Raw genomic sequence first — 25020 nt, 5'->3', positions numbered from 1 at the left:
CAAATACTTATTTCATGCAATAAAATGCAATATAAAATGCAATTTAATCATTTAAAAATCATTCAATGTGATTTTCTGTTTTTTTATTTTTAGATTCTATCTCTCACAAGCGAAGTGTACCTACAATAAAAATTACAGACCTCTCCATTCTTTATAGGTGGAAAAACTTGCAAAATAGGCAGTGTATTAAATGCTTACTTTCCCCGCTATACACACATTTAATTAAAAAAAATCTTCATGGCAAGGCTTATTTAATTATCATAAATTTCAATTATGCTCAGGTAAAAAAATAATTTTATTTTTAAGACTATTTGTTTAGCTGTTTTTATATTATTGGTGACATACTGTGTGTACTTTTTGCAAATAAGGCTATTTCCACTCTTTAGTAAATACTAATTGATGTTTTTTTAGTGACGCATGATCAGAGTTGTCATTAGAGAAGTAGTTTAAGCGGTCATAAAGTTTATCTCTAATTAAAAATAAAAACAGCAAGAATGAATGGGTAAATTCCGCACAGTAAGATGAAGAGAAGCTGGGACTAGATGCTGTAAGAGGAGACGATAAATATCACAGTCTTTGCCTTAGCCTCTGTGAAACTACATAAGTGGGAAACTGTGGGGAGAGCCTCTGATTGGCTAAGAGAATAGAGCAGAGTTCTAAGAGCAAACTACGAGGAACCCTCATACTTAGCACAGGTATAGAGAGTAAATTAACATTTAAGCCACAGAGTATTTCAGACTTCACATGACCTGGTACTAGTGATGAGCGAGAATACTCGTTGCTCGGGTTTTCCCGAGCACGCTTGGGTGGTCTCCGAGTATTTGTTAGTGTTCGGAGATTTAGTTTTCATTGCCGCAGCTGAATGATTTACAGCTACTACCCAGCCTGCATACATGTGGGGGTTGCCTGGTTGCTAGGGAATCCCCACATGTGTTCAAACTGTCTAGTAGCCGCAAATTATGCTGCTAAGGAGATGAAAACTTAATCTCCGAATACTAAGAAATACTCGGAGACCACCCAAGCGTGCTCGGGAAAACCCCAGCAACGAGAACACTCGCTTATCACTACCTGGTACGCATTAAGGAAGGGTTGTGATTTTTGTTTTGTAAATGACACGCACTTTTTAATGCATTTTTCATATAAGCATAACTGTTCAACACAATATAATTAATACATTTACAAATCTAATGAAATTTGATAGCTGGCCTGTTCTGTTTTCATCATATAGCATTAGTTTCAAAATGACACTTATCTACATCCAAAAGTCATTATTTATAGTGAATTATGATCCCATACCTTATATGTTGAGCTAACAAATTTTCTTTTTATATATACATATTTAGACTTTATTTGAAAATAAGCTTGTTGATATATGGCATGAAATATTTTTAACCAGCATGATAAAATGTCTGGAATAAATAGTCAAAACTCTAAGAAACTTTTGTGCAACTTAAATGAGTGAAAGCCTGTAGAGTACTTATGATTAATCTTTGTATTCAACCGATTGAAAATGAAGTATTGTGAAATCCAATTGTTCTTTGAAGTATGATTCTTAGTCTTTTGTATAATGTTGTGAATTGTCTGCATCATTCTCTTTCAGTCTTGTTTTTTCTGCTTTTCTTAAGAACCTGGTTTAGCTCCTTGATAACGTTCTGGGGCAGTTGTGTGTAGGATGTCAAGTCTTTGTTTAACTGATCATCTGGATTGTGTAGTCCTTTGGCATTCATTGTTTGTATTTCTCTTGTCTCATCACCGTAGTTCTTAGAATCATCAAGGTCAGCCAAACTGTAGTGCTTCTTCTGGTTACTAAGCCTTTCTTCTTTATAGTCAAAAGAATCCAGCATCATAGACAATCTCTGTTGTAGTGTGATGCTGAGATCTACATGGTTCAGTGCTCTTATTCTTCCACCAGGCTTTAGCTTGATGAAAATAAAACATATATAAAATTATAATTAATTTAGTAAAGTAACAAAAGCAAAAATATATTTTTATTAATTAAACATGTACATAACAAATATAGAAAAATTCAATTTGCATTGCTCTGGTATTCATGGTGTATCACTATGAGAAACATGATCCTGACGGCTCAAAATCAGCTGTGTATGAAAAATGGACCATACAACAAACATAATATGCATGTTAATATGCCATTAATATTTTTGCAACCTAAAAGGAGAGGATCAGATATACACTATATATTATACGATTCCAGAAAACTCTGCCTATTTCAGATTTTTGGCTTGTGGGTGGACATGGTGGACCTTCCATAGTGCCGTTATTACTTCATTCTGGCTATAGACTTGGGTCATTGTGTTTGGTCATAGACTCAGAGAGAGTTTTAAATTCTATCTTATCAGCATGCCATATTGTTTTAAATTGGAAAGCACCTTTAACCAATGGGATCCACAGAATGTTCTATAGGTTTGTAAAAGAGCCATCCCAGGGATATCATTGAAAAGACCCAGGTGCCAAAAATCTCAAATTTGCAGAGAGTTTTCTAAGTTTTTGGAAACAGCCTCAGCAAATTTGGGCTAGGAATTGCATTAAAATGAGTGATGTTTATGTACCCCCCACATCAAAGTGGGCACTGACAGATGATATGGGAGCTTGTAATCAAGCAGACAGTGATGAGTTTAGGGGTGTAAGTAGGCCTTTCTTTCATCTATGGCAAAAATTTAGTTGGATCTCCTAACTTCATATCTTAATATGCTTAAAAAAGCAGCCAACTCTAGAACGCAGCATCCGGGCCCCATGTGCTTTCAAACTCCAGTCAATAACAATCTCCATGTGATTTAGGAAAGTTTTTCAAGACAATTATGACATTAAATGTTTTAATTGATGAGATTCTTTTGAATTTTGTTGCGGATTTTCAATGTTTTTTGTTCTTATAACTCCTGTATGCTGCAATCCTCTTTCCTGTAGGTTGCATGACAAATCTATTATATTTACTAGGAAGCTACGCCAATTGAGTAGAGCCAACAAAAGCTAACGTGGCACAGTTATTTCCTAATGCTGCTGTCACTTAGATTTAAACAATGGTAGTGGTGGAGTAGTTGGACAATGTGGCATGAAAATCCCTTTAATGAAGCACTCCCATCAATGTTTTTATCTATTTGATATATTGCAGTCATCATATTATATAGCACTGTGTACTTACAGTTGCTCATTTTGCCTTTATACCCAGTTAATTCTTTGGTTTTCTCTGCAATATGTAGAAGCAGGAAGTCTATATTCCCTGCATGAATCATTCCCCTCTTAAACTCTTGACTCAGCTGCTCCGTCCTCCACCCTGCATGGACTTTTACAGTGACTCATGACTCATACAAGGAAAATTGTCCTCCTTATTCTACAGTACATAGGGCTTAGAAGTGCTAGTCACGAGATGTCATAAACTTAATAGAAAAGAGAAGAATTAGAAAATAGAACAATTAACTGGGTAGAAAGGCAAATAAGCAATTGTAAGTACACAGTGCTAGATAATATGATGACTGCAATACATTAAGAGGATAAAAAATTTGATGGCAATAATTCTTCAAAGCAGTTCTTAAATAGATAGACTTTACTGACTCATGGGACTTTGGCTGTTGAGCTTTTTGAAGATATCATGGCGGTCTAATGAGTACCATGATTCCTCTATTATTTACAATGCATTGCACTATAATTTTACTAGTGGCTTCATCTGGTATAACATTAAAGAGCAGATCAGCCCTTTTTGGGTAAATAGGTCTGAAATACCAGGTACAACCCATAGTAAAGAACTGGCTAATCCCTAAATGTATTTGATTAGATTCACCATACGTGAATCTTAATGTCAATCACAAACATATCAGTTTAGAATTACATTATCCAGCTGTCAGTGTTAAAGAAACCCATGCATAATATGCGCAATATACTCATTTTCCAGAATATGTAACTATTATTTATTGAAGTGGTTCACCCAACTAAAATCAAAATGATATTAATCAGTCTTTTTGTATAGGAGCTAGCTATTCATCACCCAGTGCGTCAGTATACTATTTAATCTTGAAGCACTTAATTGATATTATTATCTCCGCTAATGTAGAAGCGGTGTAATTTAGTATATTTCTCTTACCAAGTACATAATTATTCAGACAAAGCACTAAAACAGAGGGTTGAATATACTAAACCAGAGGCTTACTGTTGGCATGTGCATTTTTTCAGTGGCGCTCTTTACTGCATTCTCATATATCTGCAGATTTTTCGCTGTTACATTGTGTTCTTTTTTTTTTCTAGGAAACAAATCACCAGCATACTGTAGGGAAAAATATTGTTATATAAGTAACAGGTTTTTTTCACACATCACTAATACAGTATTAGTTCAGATATTAAAGAAGTATATTCTCCTACAGTATATGAAACTAATAAAGTAAGGGGTCACTCCTATGAACCAGAAAATAGGAAAAATATGAAGGAGATGTGTTCATTTTGGCAGACCGGGCCAATTTAAGGGGAATCTATCACCCCCTGGACAAATTTTAGCTACTATTATGGGCATACAGGAAAGAGAATGATTAAACCAGTCTTACCTGTATGCCTTATAGCTGCTGTGTAGATGTTGAAAAAAGCAGTTTTATAGGTTAATTTCTTCCATGCTCTGGGGCGTGGGGTGCCTGGAAGAAATCCCAGCCTCCTTGCTTTACTATAATAACACCGCCTTTCTGATGCACATCACACTGACCTGTAATGTGTTGTTGCGGCAATGAAATCCCACACATGCGCCGGCCCATTGGGCGGTTATGTGAATCTTAACCGCCCTTTTATGGGCAGAGTCTTCATCAATCTTATGCGCAGGTGTCGGCGAGTCTCTGCTACTGCGCAGTGACTCTCACTGTACTGTACAATGCAGCGTTTTGGACGCAGCAAAATACTAGTATTACCGATTGTGGGAACGTAGCCTAAATATTCAAGAGAAATTAACCAATTTTTTCTCAAATGTCATCAGAGTTGGGTTCTGGTTTCCAGTATATTTTTCTCTAACATCTATTGCAATTATAGATGAGCGGTGTTCGAGTCGAACTGTTCGCCAATCTCAAATTCGAGCTGTTTTGGGCGGTGTTCAAGTCGTTCGACGAACCCGAACAATTTGCTTAAAATTCGGCTGTTCGAGTTTCTGTTCGATAACTGTTCATTCAGCAAAAGCCTCGCTTGATTTGCACATTAAAACTGTTTATCATTGTTAATAGACTGTTTCAGTGTATAGTGGGCGGGGGATAGATCTGTGCTGAAATAACGCCGAACTCCATTTTTTTATTTATTTCCCGCATTTACAGTGGGGCGGTGCAGTCTCTCAGCCTATCAGCAGTGCGCACACACACAGCAATGTTCATGTGATGCACACAAGCAAGGGCATGTGTCATGTCCTTGCCCTATAAGAGCCAGCCATTTGCCCTGTTGCCACCATTTCCTCACTGCTGCAGCTTAGTGTTAGATGGCACCGCTGCTGCTGTGGGCGCTATACAGACTAATTGTGTTTTTTTGGAGTGAATTGTCAGAGAGATAGGTTTAGGGCATCGGGAGGAGTTGGGACTAGTTGTAATATCAGCCCTTTTCAGGGTAGGTTTCAGCAGTTCATAGCACTGATTGCCAGGCAGGTCTGTGTCAGTGCTGTGCAAGTGTTTGTCACAGCAGTTGGTGTAATCTAGCTCAGCCAATTCTTTTGGGCTAGTAGCATTGTCACATGAGTAGCCCGCCTGTGAAGCTAGCTACACCGCCTGTGTATCTTAATTTTCACTGCATCTAATCCAGTTGATAGTTTAGGGCCTAGGAGCAGTGTCTGCACGTCAGCAGAGTAGCCCGCCTGTGAAACAAACTATACCGCCTGTGTATCTCAATTTTCACTGCATCTAATCCAGTTGATAGTTTAGGGCCTAGGAGCAATGTCTGCACGTCAGCAGAGTAGCCCGCCTGTGAAACAAACTATACCGCCTGTGTATCTCAATTTTCACTGCATCTAATCCAGTTGATAGATTAGGGCCTAGGAGCAGTGTCTGCACGCCAGCAGAGTAGCCTGCCTGTGAAACACACTATACCGTCTGTGTATCTCAATTTTCACTGCATCTAATCCAGTTATTAGTTTTGGGCCTAGTACCACGGTTTGGCCACTCAGTTCTGCTCGGTTTTCATCCATCGGTTGTTGTGCCAACAACTACAGATACAGAGTTGCCAATTAGTTAAGCACTAAAATGAGTGGCAAAAAGCCTGTTGCTGGTGGAAAGGGGAATAGGCCGTGTTGAAAAGGGAAAAAAAGGTTGTGTCCGTGGGGTAGGTGGTCAAGCAACAGTAACATCTGCAGAAGAAAGACCATCTTCCAGCCAAAGTAAGATGTCTACTTCTTTTCGTGGACAATCTGATATGATCCCTTTCCTACAACCATCGCTACAAGCATCGCCAAAAATTCCAGTTGAGGCACAAAAACAGCAGGTGCTTGAACGGATATCAAGTGCTCGTTCAAGTGGGCTCTCCTCCATGTCACATGTCAACTTCAACATCACAACTACTCCAGTCCTCCGAGTTGTCACCCCAATTGCACTTGCTTCCTCACAGCTCCCAAGTCTCCAGCTGCCCGTCTGAGCATGGGGTAACACACATGGTTGAGTCTGTAGATATGTTTACTAGAGTTGAGCGACCTTGACCTTTTTAGAGTCGAGCCGGGTTTCGCGAAAGCCGACTATCTCAAAAGTCGGGTCGAGTGGAATCGGCCGATTATGACGTAAAGTCGGGATCGACCGAAACACGAAACCCAATGCAAGTCAATGGGGCAGCATAGTCGGCAGTGAGTGGGGGCCAGGAAAACACCTAGAGTGCCCATTTTAATGTCAAAACCATCCATTCTTCTTAATGAAGCTTGTCAAGCGTAATTAACCTTATAATAATTGGAAGGCATTTGAAATTGGGGGTCATTTGGCTAAAGTTGTGGTGGGTAGGGCTGGTTCAAGTAATTAGTGGGCCCAGGAAATCTGGACCACGTCACGGCAGTGGAGCAGGGAGAGGTAAGTATTTCAACTTTGCAAGTGCTGTGAACCTGAGCAAGCAGGGGGGGCCCACTCGTTGGCATTGGCACTGGCACAGGGCCCCTCAAAGTACAGCGGTGTGTTTGCACGGCGGGGGCGCCTCCCACCGGCAGCAACACTTTTGCGTACTATGAGAGGCCCTGTGCCAGTGACGTCGCCAACTAGTATTCCTCCCCCCACCTGATGAAGGAACCTGCACTTTCATCTGCACCTTCCTCTTTGTCCCCGTGTAAGGTGGTGTGGTATGCGGGAAGAGCAACCTGACTTTCAGCAGGGTCACAATGTTGTTGTGTAGCGTGCACGGGGAATGTTGCATTATGGGTCAATGTACCAGCAGACTCATCTATCACTGGCTGGGCAATGGGCAGGATGAGGAGGAAACACAGATATAGGCCCAAATAATAAAGTGGGCTAAATGCAGTTCAAAATTGGTAACACAGGAATAACCAGGGGGCATTGCAGTGGAGGACAACTGGAATGAGAGGCTGACACAGAGAGTAGGCCCAAATCAGTAAGTAGTCGAAATGCAGTTCAAAATTGGCAACCGTAGTAAACAGGCGGCACAGCTTTGTTCAGTGGAGAAGAACAGCAAGGAGTGGCAGACACCGATAGTAGGCCCCAACCCAACTAGTAGGCCAAATGCAGTCTAACATTAACAACTACTTAACGAGCGCCTCAAAAAACGGAATTTCAGGACAGGAAACCAGGAGAACAGCAAGGAGCGGCAGACACTGTTAGTAGGCCCCAAACCAACTAGTACGCCAAATGCAGTTGTTCCATTTAACCACAATTTAACGAGAGCCTGAAGATAGAAGCTCAGGAAAGGCAACCTGGAGAACACCTTGGAGTGGAACACACCATCTCTCTCCACCCCATACCCATTTTGTAGGCCTAATGCAGTGTAGTTTTCTACAACTACTAAACGAGAGTCGGAAGATCGAAGCAATGGCGAGGAAACCTGGAGAACACCTTGGAGTGTAACACACCATCTCTCTCCACCCCATAGCCAATTTGGAGGCCTAATGCAGTGTAGTTTCCAACAACTACTAAACGAGAGCATTAAGATCGAAGCTCTGGAAAGGCAACCTGGAGAACACCTTGGAGTGGAACACACCATCTCTCTCCACCCTATACCCATTTTGTAGGCCTAATGCAGTGTAGTTTTCTACATCTACTAAACGAGAGTCTGAAGACCGAAGCAATGGCAAGGAAACCTGGGGAACACCTTGGAGTGTAACACACCATCTCTCTCCACCCGATACCCATTTTGTAGGCCTAATGCAGTGTAGTTTTCTACAACTACTAAATGAGAGTCGGAAGACCGAAGCAATGGCGAGGAAACCTGGAGAACACCTTGGAGTGTAACACACCATCTCTCTCCACCCCATACCCATTTTGTAGGCCTAATGCAGTGTAGTTTTCTACAACTACTAAACGAGAGTTGGAAGACCGAAGCAATGGCAAGGAAACCTGGGGAACACCTTGGAGTGTAACACACCATCTCTCTCCACCCGATACCCATTTTGTAGGCCTAATGCAGTGTAGTTTTCTACAACTACTAAACGAGAGTCTGAAGACCGAACCAATGGCAAGGAAACCTGGGGAACACCTTGGAGTGTAACACACCATCTCTCTCCACCCGATACCCATTTTGTAGGCCTAATGCAGTGTAGTTTTCTACAACTACTAAACGAGAGTCTGAAGACCGAAGCAATGGCAAGGAAACCTGGGGAACACCTTGGAGTGTAACACACCATCTCTCTCCACCCGATACCCATTTTGTAGGCCTAATGCAGTGTAGTTTTCTACAACTACTAAACGAGAGTCTGAAGACCGAACCAATGGCAAGGAAACCTGGGGAACACCTTGGAGTGTAACACACCATCTCTCTCCACCCGATACCCATTTTGTAGGCCTAATGCAGTGTAGTTTTCTACAACTACTAAACGAGAGTCTGAAGACCGAAGCAATGGCAACGAAACCTGGGGAACACCTTGGTGTGTAACACACCATCTCTCTCCACCCGATACCCATTTTGTAGGCCTAATGCAGTGTAGTTTTCTACAACTACTAAACGAGAGTCTGAAGACCGAAGCAATGGCAAGGAAACCTGGGGAACACCTTGGAGTGTAACACACTATCTCTCTCCACCCGATACCCATTTTGTAGGCCTAATGCAGTGTAGTTTTCTACAACTACTAAACGAGAGTCGGAAGATCGAAGCAATGGCAAGGAAACCTGGAGAACACCTTGGAGTGTAACACACCATCTCTCTCCACCCCATACCCATTTTGTAGGCCTAATGCAGTGTAGTTTTCTACAACTACTAAACGAGAGTCTGAAGATCGAAGCAATGGCAAGGAAACCTGGGGAACACCTTGGAGTGTAACACACCATCTCTCTCCACCCGATACCCATTTTGTAGGCCTAATGCAGTGTAGTTTTCTACAACTACTAAACGAGAGTCGGAAGATCGAAGCAATGGCGAGGAAACCTGGAGAACACCTTGGAGTGTAACACACCATCTCTCTCCACCCCATACCCATTTTGCAGGCCTAATGCAGTGTAGTTTTCTACAACTACTAAACGAGAGTCGGAAGACCGAAGCAATGGCGAGGCAACCTGGGGAACACCTTGGAGTGTAACACACCATCTCTCTCCACCCGATACCCATTTTGTAGGCCTAATGCAGTGTAGTTTTCTACAACTACTAAACGAGAGTCGGAAGACCGAAGCAATGGCAAGGAAACCTGGGGAACACCTTGGAGTGTAACACACCATCTCTCTCCACCCGATACCCATTTGGTAGGCCTAATGCAGTGTAGTTTTCTACAACTACTAAACGAGAGTCGGAAGACCGAAGCAATGGCAAGGCAACCTGGGGAACACCTTGGAGTTTAACACACCATCTCTCTCCACCCGATACCCATTTTGTAGGCCTAATGCAGTGTAGTTTTCTACAACTACTAAACGAGAGTCGGAAGACCGAAGCAATGGCAAGGCAACCTGGGGAACACCTTGGAGTTTAACACACCATCTCTCTCCACCCGATACCCATTTTGTAGGCCTAATGCAGTGTAGTTTTCTACAACTACTAAACGAGAGTCTGAAGACCGAAGCAATGGCAAGGCAACCTGGGGAACACCTTGGAGTGTAACACACCATCTCTCTCCACCCGATACCCATTTTGTAGGCCTAATGCAGTGTAGTTTTCTACAACTACTAAATGAGAGTCGGAAGACCGAAGCAATGGCGAGGAAACCTGGAGAACACCTTGGAGTGTAACACACCATCTCTCTCCACCCCATACCCATTTTGTAGGCCTAATGCAGTGTAGTTTTCTACAACTACTAAACGAGAGTTGGAAGACCGAAGCAATGGCAAGGAAACCTGGGGAACACCTTGGAGTGTAACACACCATCTCTCTCCACCCGATACCCATTTTGTAGGCCTAATGCAGTGTAGTTTTCTACAACTACTAAACGAGAGTCTGAAGACCGAACCAATGGCAAGGAAACCTGGGGAACACCTTGGAGTGTAACACACCATCTCTCTCCACCCGATACCCATTTTGTAGGCCTAATGCAGTGTAGTTTTCTACAACTACTAAACGAGAGTCTGAAGACCGAAGCAATGGCAAGGAAACCTGGGGAACACCTTGGAGTGTAACACACCATCTCTCTCCACCCGATACCCATTTTGTAGGCCTAATGCAGTGTAGTTTTCTACAACTACTAAACGAGAGTCTGAAGACCGAACCAATGGCAAGGAAACCTGGGGAACACCTTGGAGTGTAACACACCATCTCTCTCCACCCGATACCCATTTTGTAGGCCTAATGCAGTGTAGTTTTCTACAACTACTAAACGAGAGTCTGAAGACCGAAGCAATGGCAACGAAACCTGGGGAACACCTTGGTGTGTAACACACCATCTCTCTCCACCCGATACCCATTTTGTAGGCCTAATGCAGTGTAGTTTTCTACAACTACTAAACGAGAGTCTGAAGACCGAAGCAATGGCAAGGAAACCTGGGGAACACCTTGGAGTGTAACACACTATCTCTCTCCACCCGATACCCATTTTGTAGGCCTAATGCAGTGTAGTTTTCTACAACTACTAAACGAGAGTCGGAAGATCGAAGCAATGGCAAGGAAACCTGGAGAACACCTTGGAGTGTAACACACCATCTCTCTCCACCCCATACCCATTTTGTAGGCCTAATGCAGTGTAGTTTTCTACAACTACTAAACGAGAGTCTGAAGATCGAAGCAATGGCAAGGAAACCTGGGGAACACCTTGGAGTGTAACACACCATCTCTCTCCACCCGATACCCATTTTGTAGGCCTAATGCAGTGTAGTTTTCTACAACTACTAAACGAGAGTCGGAAGATCGAAGCAATGGCGAGGAAACCTGGAGAACACCTTGGAGTGTAACACACCATCTCTCTCCACCCCATACCCATTTTGCAGGCCTAATGCAGTGTAGTTTTCTACAACTACTAAACGAGAGTCGGAAGACCGAAGCAATGGCGAGGCAACCTGGGGAACACCTTGGAGTGTAACACACCATCTCTCTCCACCCGATACCCATTTTGTAGGCCTAATGCAGTGTAGTTTTCTACAACTACTAAACGAGAGTCGGAAGACCGAAGCAATGGCAAGGAAACCTGGGGAACACCTTGGAGTGTAACACACCATCTCTCTCCACCCGATACCCATTTGGTAGGCCTAATGCAGTGTAGTTTTCTACAACTACTAAACGAGAGTCGGAAGACCGAAGCAATGGCAAGGCAACCTGGGGAACACCTTGGAGTTTAACACACCATCTCTCTCCACCCGATACCCATTTTGTAGGCCTAATGCAGTGTAGTTTTCTACAACTACTAAACGAGAGTCGGAAGACCGAAGCAATGGCAAGGCAACCTGGGGAACACCTTGGAGTTTAACACACCATCTCTCTCCACCCGATACCCATTTTGTAGGCCTAATGCAGTGTAGTTTTCTACAACTACTAAACGAGAGTCTGAAGACCGAAGCAATGGCAAGGCAACCTGGGGAACACCTTGGAGTGTAACACACCATCTCTCTCCACCCGATACCCATTTTGTAGGCCTAATGCAGTGTAGTTTTCTACAACTACTAAACGAGAGTCGGAAGATCGAAGCAATGGCGAGGAAACCTGGAGAACACCTTGGAGTGTAACACACCATCTCTCTCCACCCCATACCCATTTTGTAGGCCTAATGCAGTGTAGTTTTCTACAACTACTAAACGAGAGTCGGAAGACCGAAGCAATGGCAAGGCAACCTGGGGAACACCTTGGAGTGTAACACACCATCTCTCTCCACCCGATACCCATTTTGTAGGCCTAATGCAGTGTAGTTTTCTACAACTACTAAACGAGAGTCGGAAGACCGAAGCAATGGCAAGGCAACCTGGGGAACACCTTGGAGTGTAACACACCATCTCTCTCCACGATACCCATTTTGTAGGCCTAATGCAGTGTAGTTTTCTACAACTACTAAACGAGAGTCAGAAGATCGAATCAATGGCGAGGAAACCTGGAGAACACCTTGGAGTGTAACACACCATCTCTCTCCACCCCATACCCATTTTGTAGGCCTAATGCAGTGTAGTTTTCTACAACTACTAAACGAGAGTCGGAAGACCGAAGCAATGGCGAGGCAACCTGGGGAACACCTTGGAGTGTAACACACCATCTCTCTCCACCCGATACCCATTTTGTAGGCCTAATGCAGTGTAGTTTTCTACAACTACTAAACGAGAGTCGGAAGACCGAAGCAATGGCAAGGAAACCTGGGGAACACCTTGGAATGTAACACACCATCTCTCTCCACCCGATACCCATTTGGTAGGCCTAATGCAGTGTAGTTTTCTACAACTACTAAACGAGAGTCGGAAGACCGAAGCAATGGCAAGGCAACCTGGGGAACACCTTGGAGTTTAACACACCATCTCTCTCCACCCGATACCCATTTTGTAGGCCTAATGCAGTGTAGTTTTCTACAACTACTAAACGAGAGTCGGAAGACCGAAGCAATGGCAAGGCAACCTGGGGAACACCTTGGAGTTTAACACACCATCTCTCTCCACCCGATACCCATTTTGTAGGCCTAATGCAGTGTAGTTTTCTACAACTACTAAACGAGAGTCGGAAGACCGAAGCAATGGCAAGGCAACCTGGGGAACACCTTGGAGTGTAACACACCATCTCTCTCCACCCGATACCCATTTTGTAGGCCTAATGCAGTGTAGTTTTCTACAACTACTAAACGAGAGTCTGAAGACCGAAGCAATGGCAACGAAACCTGGGGAACACCTTGGTGTGTAACACACCATCTCTCTCCACCCGATACCCATTTTGTAGGCCTAATGCAGTGTAGTTTTCTACAACTACTAAACGAGAGTCTGAAGACCGAACCAATGGCAAGGAAACCTGGGGAACACCTTGGAGTGTAACACACCATCTCTCTCCACCCGATACCCATTTTGTAGGCCTAATGCAGTGTAGTTTTCTACAACTACTAAACGAGAGTCTGAAGACCGAAGCAATGGCAACGAAACCTGGGGAACACCTTGGTGTGTAACACACCATCTCTCTCCACCCGATACCCATTTTGTAGGCCTAATGCAGTGTAGTTTTCTACAACTACTAAACGAGAGTCTGAAGACCGAAGCAATGGCAAGGAAACCTGGGGAACACCTTGGAGTGTAACACACTATCTCTCTCCACCCGATACCCATTTTGTAGGCCTAATGCAGTGTAGTTTTCTACAACTACTAAACGAGAGTCGGAAGATCGAAGCAATGGCAAGGAAACCTGGAGAACACCTTGGAGTGTAACACACCATCTCTCTCCACCCCATACCCATTTTGTAGGCCTAATGCAGTGTAGTTTTCTACAACTACTAAACGAGAGTCTGAAGATCGAAGCAATGGCAAGGAAACCTGGGGAACACCTTGGAGTGTAACACACCATCTCTCTCCACCCGATACCCATTTTGTAGGCCTAATGCAGTGTAGTTTTCTACAACTACTAAACGAGAGTCGGAAGATCGAAGCAATGGCGAGGAAACCTGGAGAACACCTTGGAGTGTAACACACCATCTCTCTCCACCCCATACCCATTTTGCAGGCCTAATGCAGTGTAGTTTTCTACAACTACTAAACGAGAGTCGGAAGACCGAAGCAATGGCGAGGCAACCTGGGGAACACCTTGGAGTGTAACACACCATCTCTCTCCACCCGATACCCATTTTGTAGGCCTAATGCAGTGTAGTTTTCTACAACTACTAAACGAGAGTCGGAAGACCGAAGCAATGGCAAGGAAACCTGGGGAACACCTTGGAGTGTAACACACCATCTCTCTCCACCCGATACCCATTTGGTAGGCCTAATGCAGTGTAGTTTTCTACAACTACTAAACGAGAGTCGGAAGACCGAAGCAATGGCAAGGCAACCTGGGGAACACCTTGGAGTTTAACACACCATCTCTCTCCACCCGATACCCATTTTGTAGGCCTAATGCAGTGTAGTTTTCTACAACTACTAAACGAGAGTCGGAAGACCGAAGCAATGGCAAGGCAACCTGGGGAACACCTTGGAGTTTAACACACCATCTCTCTCCACCCGATACCCATTTTGTAGGCCTAATGCAGTGTAGTTTTCTACAACTACTAAACGAGAGTCGGAAGACCGAAGCAATGGCAAGGCAACCTGGGGAACACCTTGGAGTGTAACACACCATCTCTCTCCACCCGATACCCATTTTGTAGGCCTAATGCAGTGTAGTTTTCTACAACTACTAAACGAGAGTCGGAAGATCGAAGCAATGGCGAGGAAACCTGGAGAACACCTTGGAGTGTAACACACCATCTCTCTCCACCCCATACCCATTTTGTAGGCCTAATGCAGTGTAGTTTTCTACAACTACTAAACGAGAGTCGGAAGACCGAAGCAATGGCAAGGCAACCTGGGGAACACCTTGGAGTGTAACACACCATCTCTCTCCACCCGATACCCATTTTGTAGGCCTAATGCAGTGTAGTTTTCTACAACTACTAAACGAGAGTCGGAAGACCGAAGCAATGGCAAGGCAACCTGGGGAACACCTTGGAGTGTAACACACCATCTCTCTCCACGATACCCATTTTGTAGGCCTAATGCAGTGTAGTTTTCTACAACTACTAAACGAGAGTCAGAAGATCGAATCAATGGCGAGGAAACCTGGAGAACACCTTGGAGTGTAACACACCATCTCTCTCCACCCCATACCCATTTTGTAGGCCTAATGCAGTGTAGTTTTCTACAACTACTAAACGAGAGTCGGAAGACCGAAGCAATGGCGAGGCAACCTGGGGAACACCTTGGAGTGTAACACACCATCTCTCTCCACCCGATACCCATTTTGTAGGCCTAATGCAGTGTAGTTTTCTACAACTACTAAACGAGAGTCGGAAGACCGAAGCAATGGCAAGGAAACCTGGGGAACACCTTGGAGTGTAACACACCATCTCTCTCCACCCGATACCCATTTGGTAGGCCTAATGCAGTGTAGTTTTCTACAACTACTAAACGAGAGTCGGAAGACCGAAGCAATGGCAAGGCAACCTGGGGAACACCTTGGAGTTTAACACACCATCTCTCTCCACCCGATACCCATTTTGTAGGCCTAATGCAGTGTAGTTTTCTACAACTACTAAACGAGAGTCGGAAGACCGAAGCAATGGCAAGGCAACCTGGGGAACACCTTGGAGTTTAACACACCATCTCTCTCCACCCGATACCCATTTTGTAGGCCTAATGCAGTGTAGTTTTCTACAACTACTAAACGAGAGTCGGAAGACCGAAGCAATGGCAAGGCAACCTGGGGAACACCTTGGAGTGTAACACACCATCTCTCTCCACCCGATACCCATTTTGTAGGCCTAATGCAGTGTAGTTTTCTACAACTACTAAACGAGAGTCGGAAGATCGAAGCAATGGCGAGGAAACCTGGAGAACACCTTGGAGTGTAACACACCATCTCTCTCCACCCCATACCCATTTTGTAGGCCTAATGCAGTGTAGTTTTCTACAACTACTAAACGAGAGTCGGAAGACCGAAGCAATGGCAAGGCAACCTGGGGAACACCTTGGAGTGTAACACACCATCTCTCTCCACCCGATACCCATTTTGTAGGCCTAATGCAGTGTAGTTTTCTACAACTACTAAACGAGAGTCGGAAGACCGAAGCAATGGCAAGGCAACCTGGGGAACACCTTGGAGTGTAACACACCATCTCTCTCCACGATACCCATTTTGTAGGCCTAATGCAGTGTAGTTTTCTACAACTACTAAACGAGAGTCAGAAGATCGAATCAATGGCGAGGAAACCTGGAGAACACCTTGGAGTGTAACACACCATCTCTCTCCACCCCATACCCATTTTGTAGGCCTAATGCAGTGTAGTTTTCTACAACTACTAAACGAGAGTCGGAAGACCGAAGCAATGGCAAGGAAACCTGGGGAACACCTTGGAGTGTAACACACCATCTCTCTCCACCCCATACCCAATTTGTAGGCCTAATGCAGCCTACTTTCCGACAACTACTAAACGAGAGCATGAAGATCGAAGCTCAGGAAAGGCAACCTGGGGAACACCTTGGAGTGTAACACACCCTCTCTCTACACCACGGAAGGGCTGATTCTTAGGAAGGAAGGCTGTCAGAAAGAAGCAGGGCGCGTCCGAGGGTGATTATATTCTTATTAGGTATATACTCACCCTCGGACGCACCCTGCTTCTTTATTTGTAATGAATGTTTATTTGCAATGTGGTTTTGACTTACTCTATTTTTTGGGTAAATAATGATTTTATTATTTTCATTGTTTTGCATCTTCTTGGCAATAATATAAAGAAGACGCGACAGGACAACACTCGGTGGATGCCATATCTGTGTTTTAAATTGAAAAAAACTTTCAGTTAACTACTTGCAGGAGAAAGTTATTGTAGCTGGTGGCCATTTTTAGTACTGTACCAGATTTTTGTTGTATGTGTTTGTTTTTAATGTTAAAATGTCTGCAGACAGGCTTCGAAGCCCTAACATAATAAATTGGGCTGGCTGTAGGCAATTTAAAATTGGTTACAGGGGAACACGGGCAGCAGTAGACAGGTCAGTGGAGGTCTAGTGGAAGGAGGGACCGCAGACAGGCTTCGAAGCCCTAACATAATAAATTGGCCTGGCTGTAGGCAATTTAAAATTGGTTCCAGGGGAACACGGGCAGCAGTGGCCTGGTCAGTGTAGTAGTAGTGGAAAGAACGGGCCGCAGACAGGCTTCGAAGGCCTAACATAACAAAAATTGGGATGTAGGCAATTTACAATTGGTTCCAGGGGAACACGGACAGCAGTAGACAGGTCAGTGGAGGCCTAGTGGAAGGAGAGACCGCAGACAGGCTTCGAAGCCCTAACATAATAAATTGGGCTGGCTGTAGGCAATTTAAAATTGGTTCCAGGGGAACACGGGCAGCAGTAGACAGGTCAGTGGAGGCCTAGTGGAAGGAGGGACCGCAGACAGACTTCGAAGCCCTAACATAATAAATTGGGCTGGCTGTAGGCAATTTAAAATTGGTTCCATGGGAACACGGGCAGCAGTGGCCTGGTCAGTGTAGTAGTAGTGGAAAGAACGGGCCGCAGACAGGCTTCGAAGGCCTAACATAACAAAAATTGGGCTGTAGGCAATTTAAAATTGGTTCCAGGGGAACACGGGCAGCAGTAGACAGGTCAGTGGAGGCCTAATGGAAAGAGGGACCGCAGACAGGCTTCGAAGCCCTAACATAATAAATTGGGCTGGCTGTAGGCAATTTAAAATTGGTTCCAGGGGAACACGGGCAGCAGTAGACAGGTCAGTGGAGGCCTAGTGGAAGGAGGGACCGCAGACAGGCTTCGAAGCCCTAACATAATAAATTGGGCTGGCTGTAGGCAATTTAAAATTGGTTCCAGGGGAACACGGGCAGCAGTGGCCTGGTCAGTGTAGTAGTAGTGGAAAGAACGGGCCGCAGACAGGCTTCGAAGGCCTAACATAACAAAAATTGGGATGTAGGTAATTTACAATTGGTTCCAGGGGAACACGGACAGCAGTAAACAGGTCAGTGGAGGCCTAGAGGAAGGAGGGACCGCAGACAGGCTTCGAAGGCCTAACATAAGAAAAATGTCAATACAATGGTATTGACAGTGCCAGGCATTGAAGGATGTCAGCGCATAGACTAAACATTGGTGGAGCTGTGAGAGAAAATTTTGCAAGTGGTAGAGCACTGTTTGAGCTGGGGGGGGGACTGTCTTGTGGCCGGCGGTACATGCCCAGGGCCCCTCATATTACAACGGTGTGTCTGACGTTGGGTGCGCACCACCACCGCCAGACACTTTATTGTACTATGAGGGACCTAGTGTCAGTGCCGTCGACCAAAAGCGGGCACACCCACCTCTTCAGACAAACAGTACTCTCATGGGTGCTGGCGCCAAGTGGCGATACCACGGCCCCGTGTGGGGACTTTGGCCATTTAGGGAGGTGTTAACATGTCGGATGCTGGACAATCAGGTGCTGCAAATTACGAGATTGGAAAAGTCGTTCAGAATAGTCCACAGGCAAGACCTTTACATAGGAAAGCTAGGTGTCAGCCGGGCAAGGTGGGGCAAAAGATTTCGAAATCCAGTTGTGGTTCATTTTAATGAAGGTTAGATCATCTACATTTTGGGTAGCCAGACGAGTCCTTTTTTCTGTTAGTATTGAACCTGCAGCACTGAATACTCTTTCTGATAGGACACTAGCTGCCGGGCAAGCAAGCTCCTGCAATGCATATTCTGCCAATTCTGGCCAGGTGTCTAATTTTGATGCCCAGTAATCAAATGGGAATGACGGTTGAGGGAGAACGTCGATAAGGGATGAAAAATAGTTAGTAACCATACTGGACAAATGTTGTCTCCTGTCACTTTGAATTGATGCTGCAGTACCTGTCCTGTCTGCGGTCATAGCAAAATCACTCCACAACCTGGTCAGAAAACCCCTCTGGCCAACGCCACTTCTGATTTCTGCCCCTCTAACACCTCTGGTCTGCTGGCCCCTGCAGCTCGTGTTAGAACAATCACGGGCGCTGTGTGCAGGGAATGCCAGAAGCAAACGGTCAACAAGAGTTGATTGTTTGGTTGCTAATATTAGTTCCAAGTTCTCATGTGGCATTATATTTTGCAATTTGCCTTTATAGCGAGGATCAAGGAGGCAGGCCAACCAGTAATCGTCATCGTTCATCATTTTTGTTATGCGTGTGTCCCTTTTGAGGATACGTAAGGCATAATCCGCCATGTGGGCCAAAGTTCCAGTTCTCAAATCTGTGGTTGTGCTTGGTTGAGGGGCAGTTTCAGGCAAATCCACGTCACTTGTGTCCCTCCAAAAACCAGAACCCGTCCTTGCCGCGCCAACAATTTCCACTGGCCCCGGAAAAGCTTCCTCATTAAAAATATAATCATCCCCATCATCCTCCTCGTCCTCCTCCTCCTCTTCGCCCGCTACCTCGTCCTGTACACTGCCCTGGCCAGACAATGGCTGACTGTCATCAAGGCTTTCCTCTTCCTCAGCTGCAGACGCCTGATCCTTTATGTGCGTCAAACTTTGCATCAGCAGACGCATTAGGGGGATGCTCATGCTTATTATGGCGTTGTCTGCACTAACCAGCCGTGTGCATTCCTCAAAACACTGAAGGAGTTGACATATGTCTTGAATCTTCGACCACTGCACACCTGACAACTCCATGTCTGCCATCCTACTGCCTGCCCGTGTATGTGTATCCTCCCACAAAAACATAACAGCCCGCCTCTGTTCACACAGTCTCTGAAGCATGTGCAGTGTTGAGTTCCACCTTGTTGCAACGTCTATGATTAGGCGATGCTGGGGAAGGTTCAAAGAACGCTGATAGGTCTGCATACGGCTGGAGTGTACGGGCGAACGGCGGATATGTGAGCAAAGTCCACGCACTTTGAGGAGCAGGTCGGATAACCCCGGATAACTTTTCAGGAAGCACTGCACCACCAGGTTTAAGGTGTGAGCCAGGCAAGGAATGTGTTTCAGTTGGGAAAGGGAGATGGCAGCCATGAAATTCCTTCCGTTATCACTCACTACCTTGCCTGCCTCAAGATCTACAGTGCCCAGCCACGACTGCGTTTCTTTCTGCAAGAACTCAGACAGAACTTCAGCGGTGTGTCTGTTGTCGCCCAAACACTTCATAGCCAATACAGCCTGCTGACGTTTGCCAGTAGCTGCCCCATAAAGGGAGACCTGGTGTGAAACAGTGGCAGCTGCGGATGGAGTGGTTGTGCGAATGCGGTCTGTGGACGAGGTGTCGCTTCTGCAGGAGGACGAGGAGGAGGAGGAGGGGGTGCGAACGGCTACAGCCAACTGTTTCCTAGACCGTGGGCTAGGCAGAACTGTCCCAAACTTGCTGTCCCCTGTGGACCCTGCATCCACCACATTTACCCAGTGTGCCGTGATGGACACGTAACGTCCCTGGCCATGCCTACTGGTCCATGCATCTGTTGTCAGGTGCACCTTTGTGCTCACAGATTGCCTGAGTGCATGGACGATGCGCTCTTTAACATGCTGGTGGAGGGCTGGGATGGCTTTTCTGGAAAAAAAGTGTCGACTGGGTAGCTCGTAGCGTGGTACAGCGTAGTCCATCAGGGCTTTGAAAGCTTCGCTTTCAACTAACCGGTAGGGCATCATCTCTAACGAGATTAGTCTAGCTATGTGGGCGTTCAAACCCTGTGTACGCGGATGCGAGGCTAAGTACTTCCTTTTTCTAACCATAGTCTCATGTAGGGTGAGCTGGACTGGAGAGCTGGAGATCGTGGAACTAGCGGGGGTGCCGGTGGACATGGCAGACTGAGAGACGGTGGGAGATGGTATTGTTGCCGCCGGTGCCCTAGATGCAGTGTTTCCTACTACGAAACTGGTGATTCCCTGACCCTGACTGCTTTGGCCTGGCAAAGAAACCTGCACAGATACTGCATGTGGTGCAGAAAATGGTGGCCCTACACTGCCGGAAGGGATGTTGCGTTGAGGACTAGCTTCATTGGCCGAGGGTGCTACAACCTTAAGGGATGTTTGGTAGTTAGTCCAAGCTTGCAAATGCATGGTGGTTAAATGTCTATGCATGCAACTTGTATTGAGACTTTTCAGATTCTGCCCTCTGCTTAAGGTAGTTGAACATTTTTGACAGATGACTTTGCGCTGATCAATTGGATGTTGTTTAAAAAAATGCCAGACTGCACTCTTTCTAGCATCGGATACCTTTTCAGGCATTGCAGACTGAGCTTTAACCGGATGGCCACGCTGTCCTCCAACAGGTTTTGACTTTGCCACGCGTTTTGGGCAAGATACGGGCCCGGCAGATGGAACCTGTTGCGATGTTGATGCCTGCTGCGGCCCCTCCTCCTCCGCTTCAGAACTGCTGCCGCCTGCACCCTGTTCCCCCAATGGCTGCCAATCGGGGTCAAGAACTGGGTCATCTATTACCTCTTCTTGTAGCTCGTGTGCAACTTCGTCTGTGTCACCGTGTCGGTCGGTGGTATAGCGTTCGTGATGGGGCAACATAGTCTCATCAGGGTCTGATTCTTGATCTGCACCCTGCGAGGGCAATGTTGTGGTTTGAGTCAAAGGACCAGCATAGTAGTCTGGCTGTGGCTGTGCATCAGTGCACTCCATGTCAGATTCAACTTGTAATGGGCATGGACTGTTAACTGCTTCACTTTCTAAGCCAGGGACGGTATGTGTAAAGAGCTCCATGGAGTAACCCGTTGTGTCGCCTGCTGCATTCTTCTCTGTTGTTGTTTTTGCTGAAGAGGACAAGGAAGCGACTTGTCCCTGACCGTGAACATCCACTAACGACGCGCTGCTTTTACTTTTACCAGTTTCACGAGAGGAGGCAAAAGAGCTAGAGGCTGAGTCAGCAAGATAAGCCAAAACTTGCTCTTGCTGCTCCGGCTTTAAAAGCGGTTTTCCTACTCCCAGAAAAGGGAGCGTTCGAGGCCTTGTGTAGCCAGATGACGAACCTGGCTCCACAGCTCCAGACTTAGGTGCAATATTTTTTTTCCCACGACCACCTGATGCTCCACCACTACCACTACCCTCATTACCAGCTGACAATGAACGCCCCCGGCCACGACCTCTTCCACCAGACTTCCTCATTGTTTTAAAAACGTTACCAAACTAACGGTATTTGTTGCTGTCACACAACTTACATGGTGAGCTATAACTTCAGTATGATTTAGCTACCCCTTTACAGGTGGGTGAGACCACAACGAAAATCAGCCACAATGTTACACACTCTGTTGTTGTTGGCAACAAATGAGAGAGATGCCACACACGCAGGACTGTCACTGAAGCGCAAATGTAAATATTAATCTCCCACTGATTTGTGTTTGTTTTTTTAAAAGGGAGACTTTAGAAAAAAAAAATAATTAAAAAAAATGATTTTTTAAGGAAGAATTTATAAACCAAATAAAATGAAATGATTGTTTCAGGGAGAATTTAGAAAACAAATAAAAAAAAAAATAGGCTTTGTAGGGCCCACTGAGTGAGAGAGGACGCACACAGGAGTCAGGAGTGGCACACAAGCCCAGAGGCCAATATTTATCTCCCACTGATTTAGTGATTTTTTCAGGTAGATTTTGGAACCCAAATCAAGCAAAAAAAATAAATAGGCTTTCTATGGCCCACAATTGGAGAGAGAGAGAGAGATGGCACACCCAGGAGTCAAGACTGGCACATAAGCAGAAAGGGCAATATTAATCTCCCACTGATTTGATTTTTTTTTTTTTTTCAGGGAGACTTTAGAAAAAAAAAATACAAAAAAATGAATTGTTCAGGAAGAATTTAGAAACAAAATAAAATAAAATGATTGTTTCAGGAAGAATTTAGAAAACAAATATAAACAAAATAGGCTTTGTAGGGCCCACTGAGTGAGAGAGGACGCACACAGGAGTCAGGAGTGGCACACAAGCCCAGAGGCCAATATTTATTTCCCACTGATTGATTTATTGATTTTTTCAGGTAGATTTTGGAACCCAAATCAAGCAAAAAAATTAATAGGCTTTCTATGGCCCACAATTGGAGAGAGAGAGATGGCACACCCAGGAGTCAAGACTGGCACACAAGCAGAAAGGGCAATATTAATCTCCCACTGATTGATTTAGTGATTTTTTCAGGTAGATTTTGGAACCCAAATCAAGCAAAAAAATTAATAGGCTTTCTATGGCCCACAATTGGAGAGAGAGAGATGGCACACCCAGGAGTCAAGACTGGCACACAAGCAGAAAGGGCAATATTAATCTCCCACTGATTTGTGTTTGTTTTTTTTAAAAGGGAGACTTTAGAAAAAAAAAATAATAAAAAAAAATGATTTTTTAAGAAAGAATTTATAAACCAAATAAAATAAAATGATTGTTTCAGGGAGAATTTAGAAAACAAATAAAAAACAAATAGGCTTTGTAGGGCCCACTGAGTGAGAGAGGACGCACACAGGAGTCAGGAGTGGCACACAAGCCCAGAGGCCAATATTTATCTCCCACTGATTGATTTATTGATTTTTTCAGGTAGATTTTGGAACCCAAATCAAGCAAAAAAATACATAGGCTTTCTATGGCCCACAATTGGAGAGAAAGAGAGAGATGGCACACCCAGGAGTCAAGACTGGCACACAAGCAGAAAGGGCAATGTTAATCTCCCACTGATTGATTTAGTGATTTTTTCAGGTAGATTTTGGAACCCAAATCAAGCAAAAAAATACATAGGCTTTCTATGGCCCACAATTGGAGAGAGAGAGATGGCACACCCAGGAGTCAAGACTGGCACACAAGCAGAAAGGGCAATATTAATCTCCCACTGATTTGTGTTTTGTTTTTTTTTAAAGGGAGACTTTAGAAAAAAAAAATAATAAAAAAAATGATTTTTTAAGGAAGAATTTATAAACCAAATAATATAAAATGATTGTTTCAGGGAGAATTTAGAAAACAAATAAAAAAAAATTGGCTTTGTAGGGCCCACTGAGAGAGAGGACGCACACAGGAGTCAGGAGTGGCACACAAGCCCAGAGGCCAATATTTATCTCCCACTGATTGATTTATTGATTTTTTCAGGTAGATTTTGGAACCCAAATCAAGCAAAAAAATACATAGGCTTTCTATGGCCCACAATTGGAGAGACAGAGAGAGATGGCACACCCAGGAGTCAAGACTGGCACACAAGCAGAAAGGGCAATATTAATCTCCCACTGATTGATTTAGTGATTTTTTCAGGTAGATTTTGGAACCCAAATCAAGCAAAAAAATTAATAGGCTTTCTATGGCCCACAATTGGAGAAAGAGAGATGGCACACCCAGGAGTCAAGACTGGCACACAAGCAGAAAGGGCAATATTAATCTCCCACTGATTTGTGTTTTTTTTTTTAAAAGGGAGACTTTAGAAAAAAAAAATAATAAAAAAAAAATGATTTTTTAAGGAAGAATTTATAAACCAAATAAAATAAAATGATTGTTTCAGGGAGAATTTAGAAAACAAATAAAAAAAAAATTGGCTTTGTAGGGCCCACTGAGTGAGAGAGGACGCACACAGGAGTCAGGAGTGGCACACAAGCCCAGAGGCCAATATTTATCTCCCACTGATTGATTTATTGATTTTTTCAGGTAGATTTTGGAACCCAAATCAAGCAAAAAAATACATAGGCTTTCTATGGCCCACAATTGGAGAGACAGAGAGAGATGGCACACCCAGGAGTCAAGACTGGCACACAAGCAGAAAGGGCAATATTAATCTCCCACTGATTGATTTAGTGATTTTTTCAGGTAGATTTTGGAACCCAAATCAAGCAAAAAAATTAATAGGCTTTCTATGGCCCACAATTGGAGAGAGAGAGATGGCACACCCAGGAGTCAAGACTGG

At 44.5% G+C, this 25020-nt stretch overlaps 1 protein-coding gene across 3 annotated transcripts in view; it reads right to left on the bottom strand.

Annotated features, from left to right (window-relative positions):
* Window positions 1–1105: 1105 nt before the first annotated feature.
* The window catches only part of ARAP2 (ArfGAP with RhoGAP domain, ankyrin repeat and PH domain 2), a 598685-nt gene continuing 574770 nt past the window's right edge, over window positions 1106–25020 (bottom strand). Inside the window, exons 32-33 of one of the 3 annotated variants that reach the window (XM_069744626.1) lie at window positions 4160–4273; window positions 1106–1919 (exon numbers count right to left, since the gene is read on the bottom strand). In XM_069744626.1, the coding sequence (XP_069600727.1) occupies window positions 1587–1919; window positions 4160–4273 (447 nt within the window). In that variant the 3' untranslated portion in view covers window positions 1106–1586. The remainder of the gene's footprint in view (window positions 1920–4159; window positions 4274–25020) is intronic. The other 2 variants (XM_069744628.1, XM_069744627.1) reach the window with 2 other exon arrangements.

The sequence above is a fragment of the Ranitomeya imitator genome, chromosome 1 (genome assembly GCF_032444005.1).
Source record: "Ranitomeya imitator isolate aRanImi1 chromosome 1, aRanImi1.pri, whole genome shotgun sequence".
In the NCBI taxonomy this organism is placed as follows: domain Eukaryota; kingdom Metazoa; phylum Chordata; class Amphibia; order Anura; family Dendrobatidae; genus Ranitomeya; species Ranitomeya imitator.
Note: the sequence above shows the minus strand (reverse complement) of the source record. Positions and strands in the feature narration are given on the sequence as shown.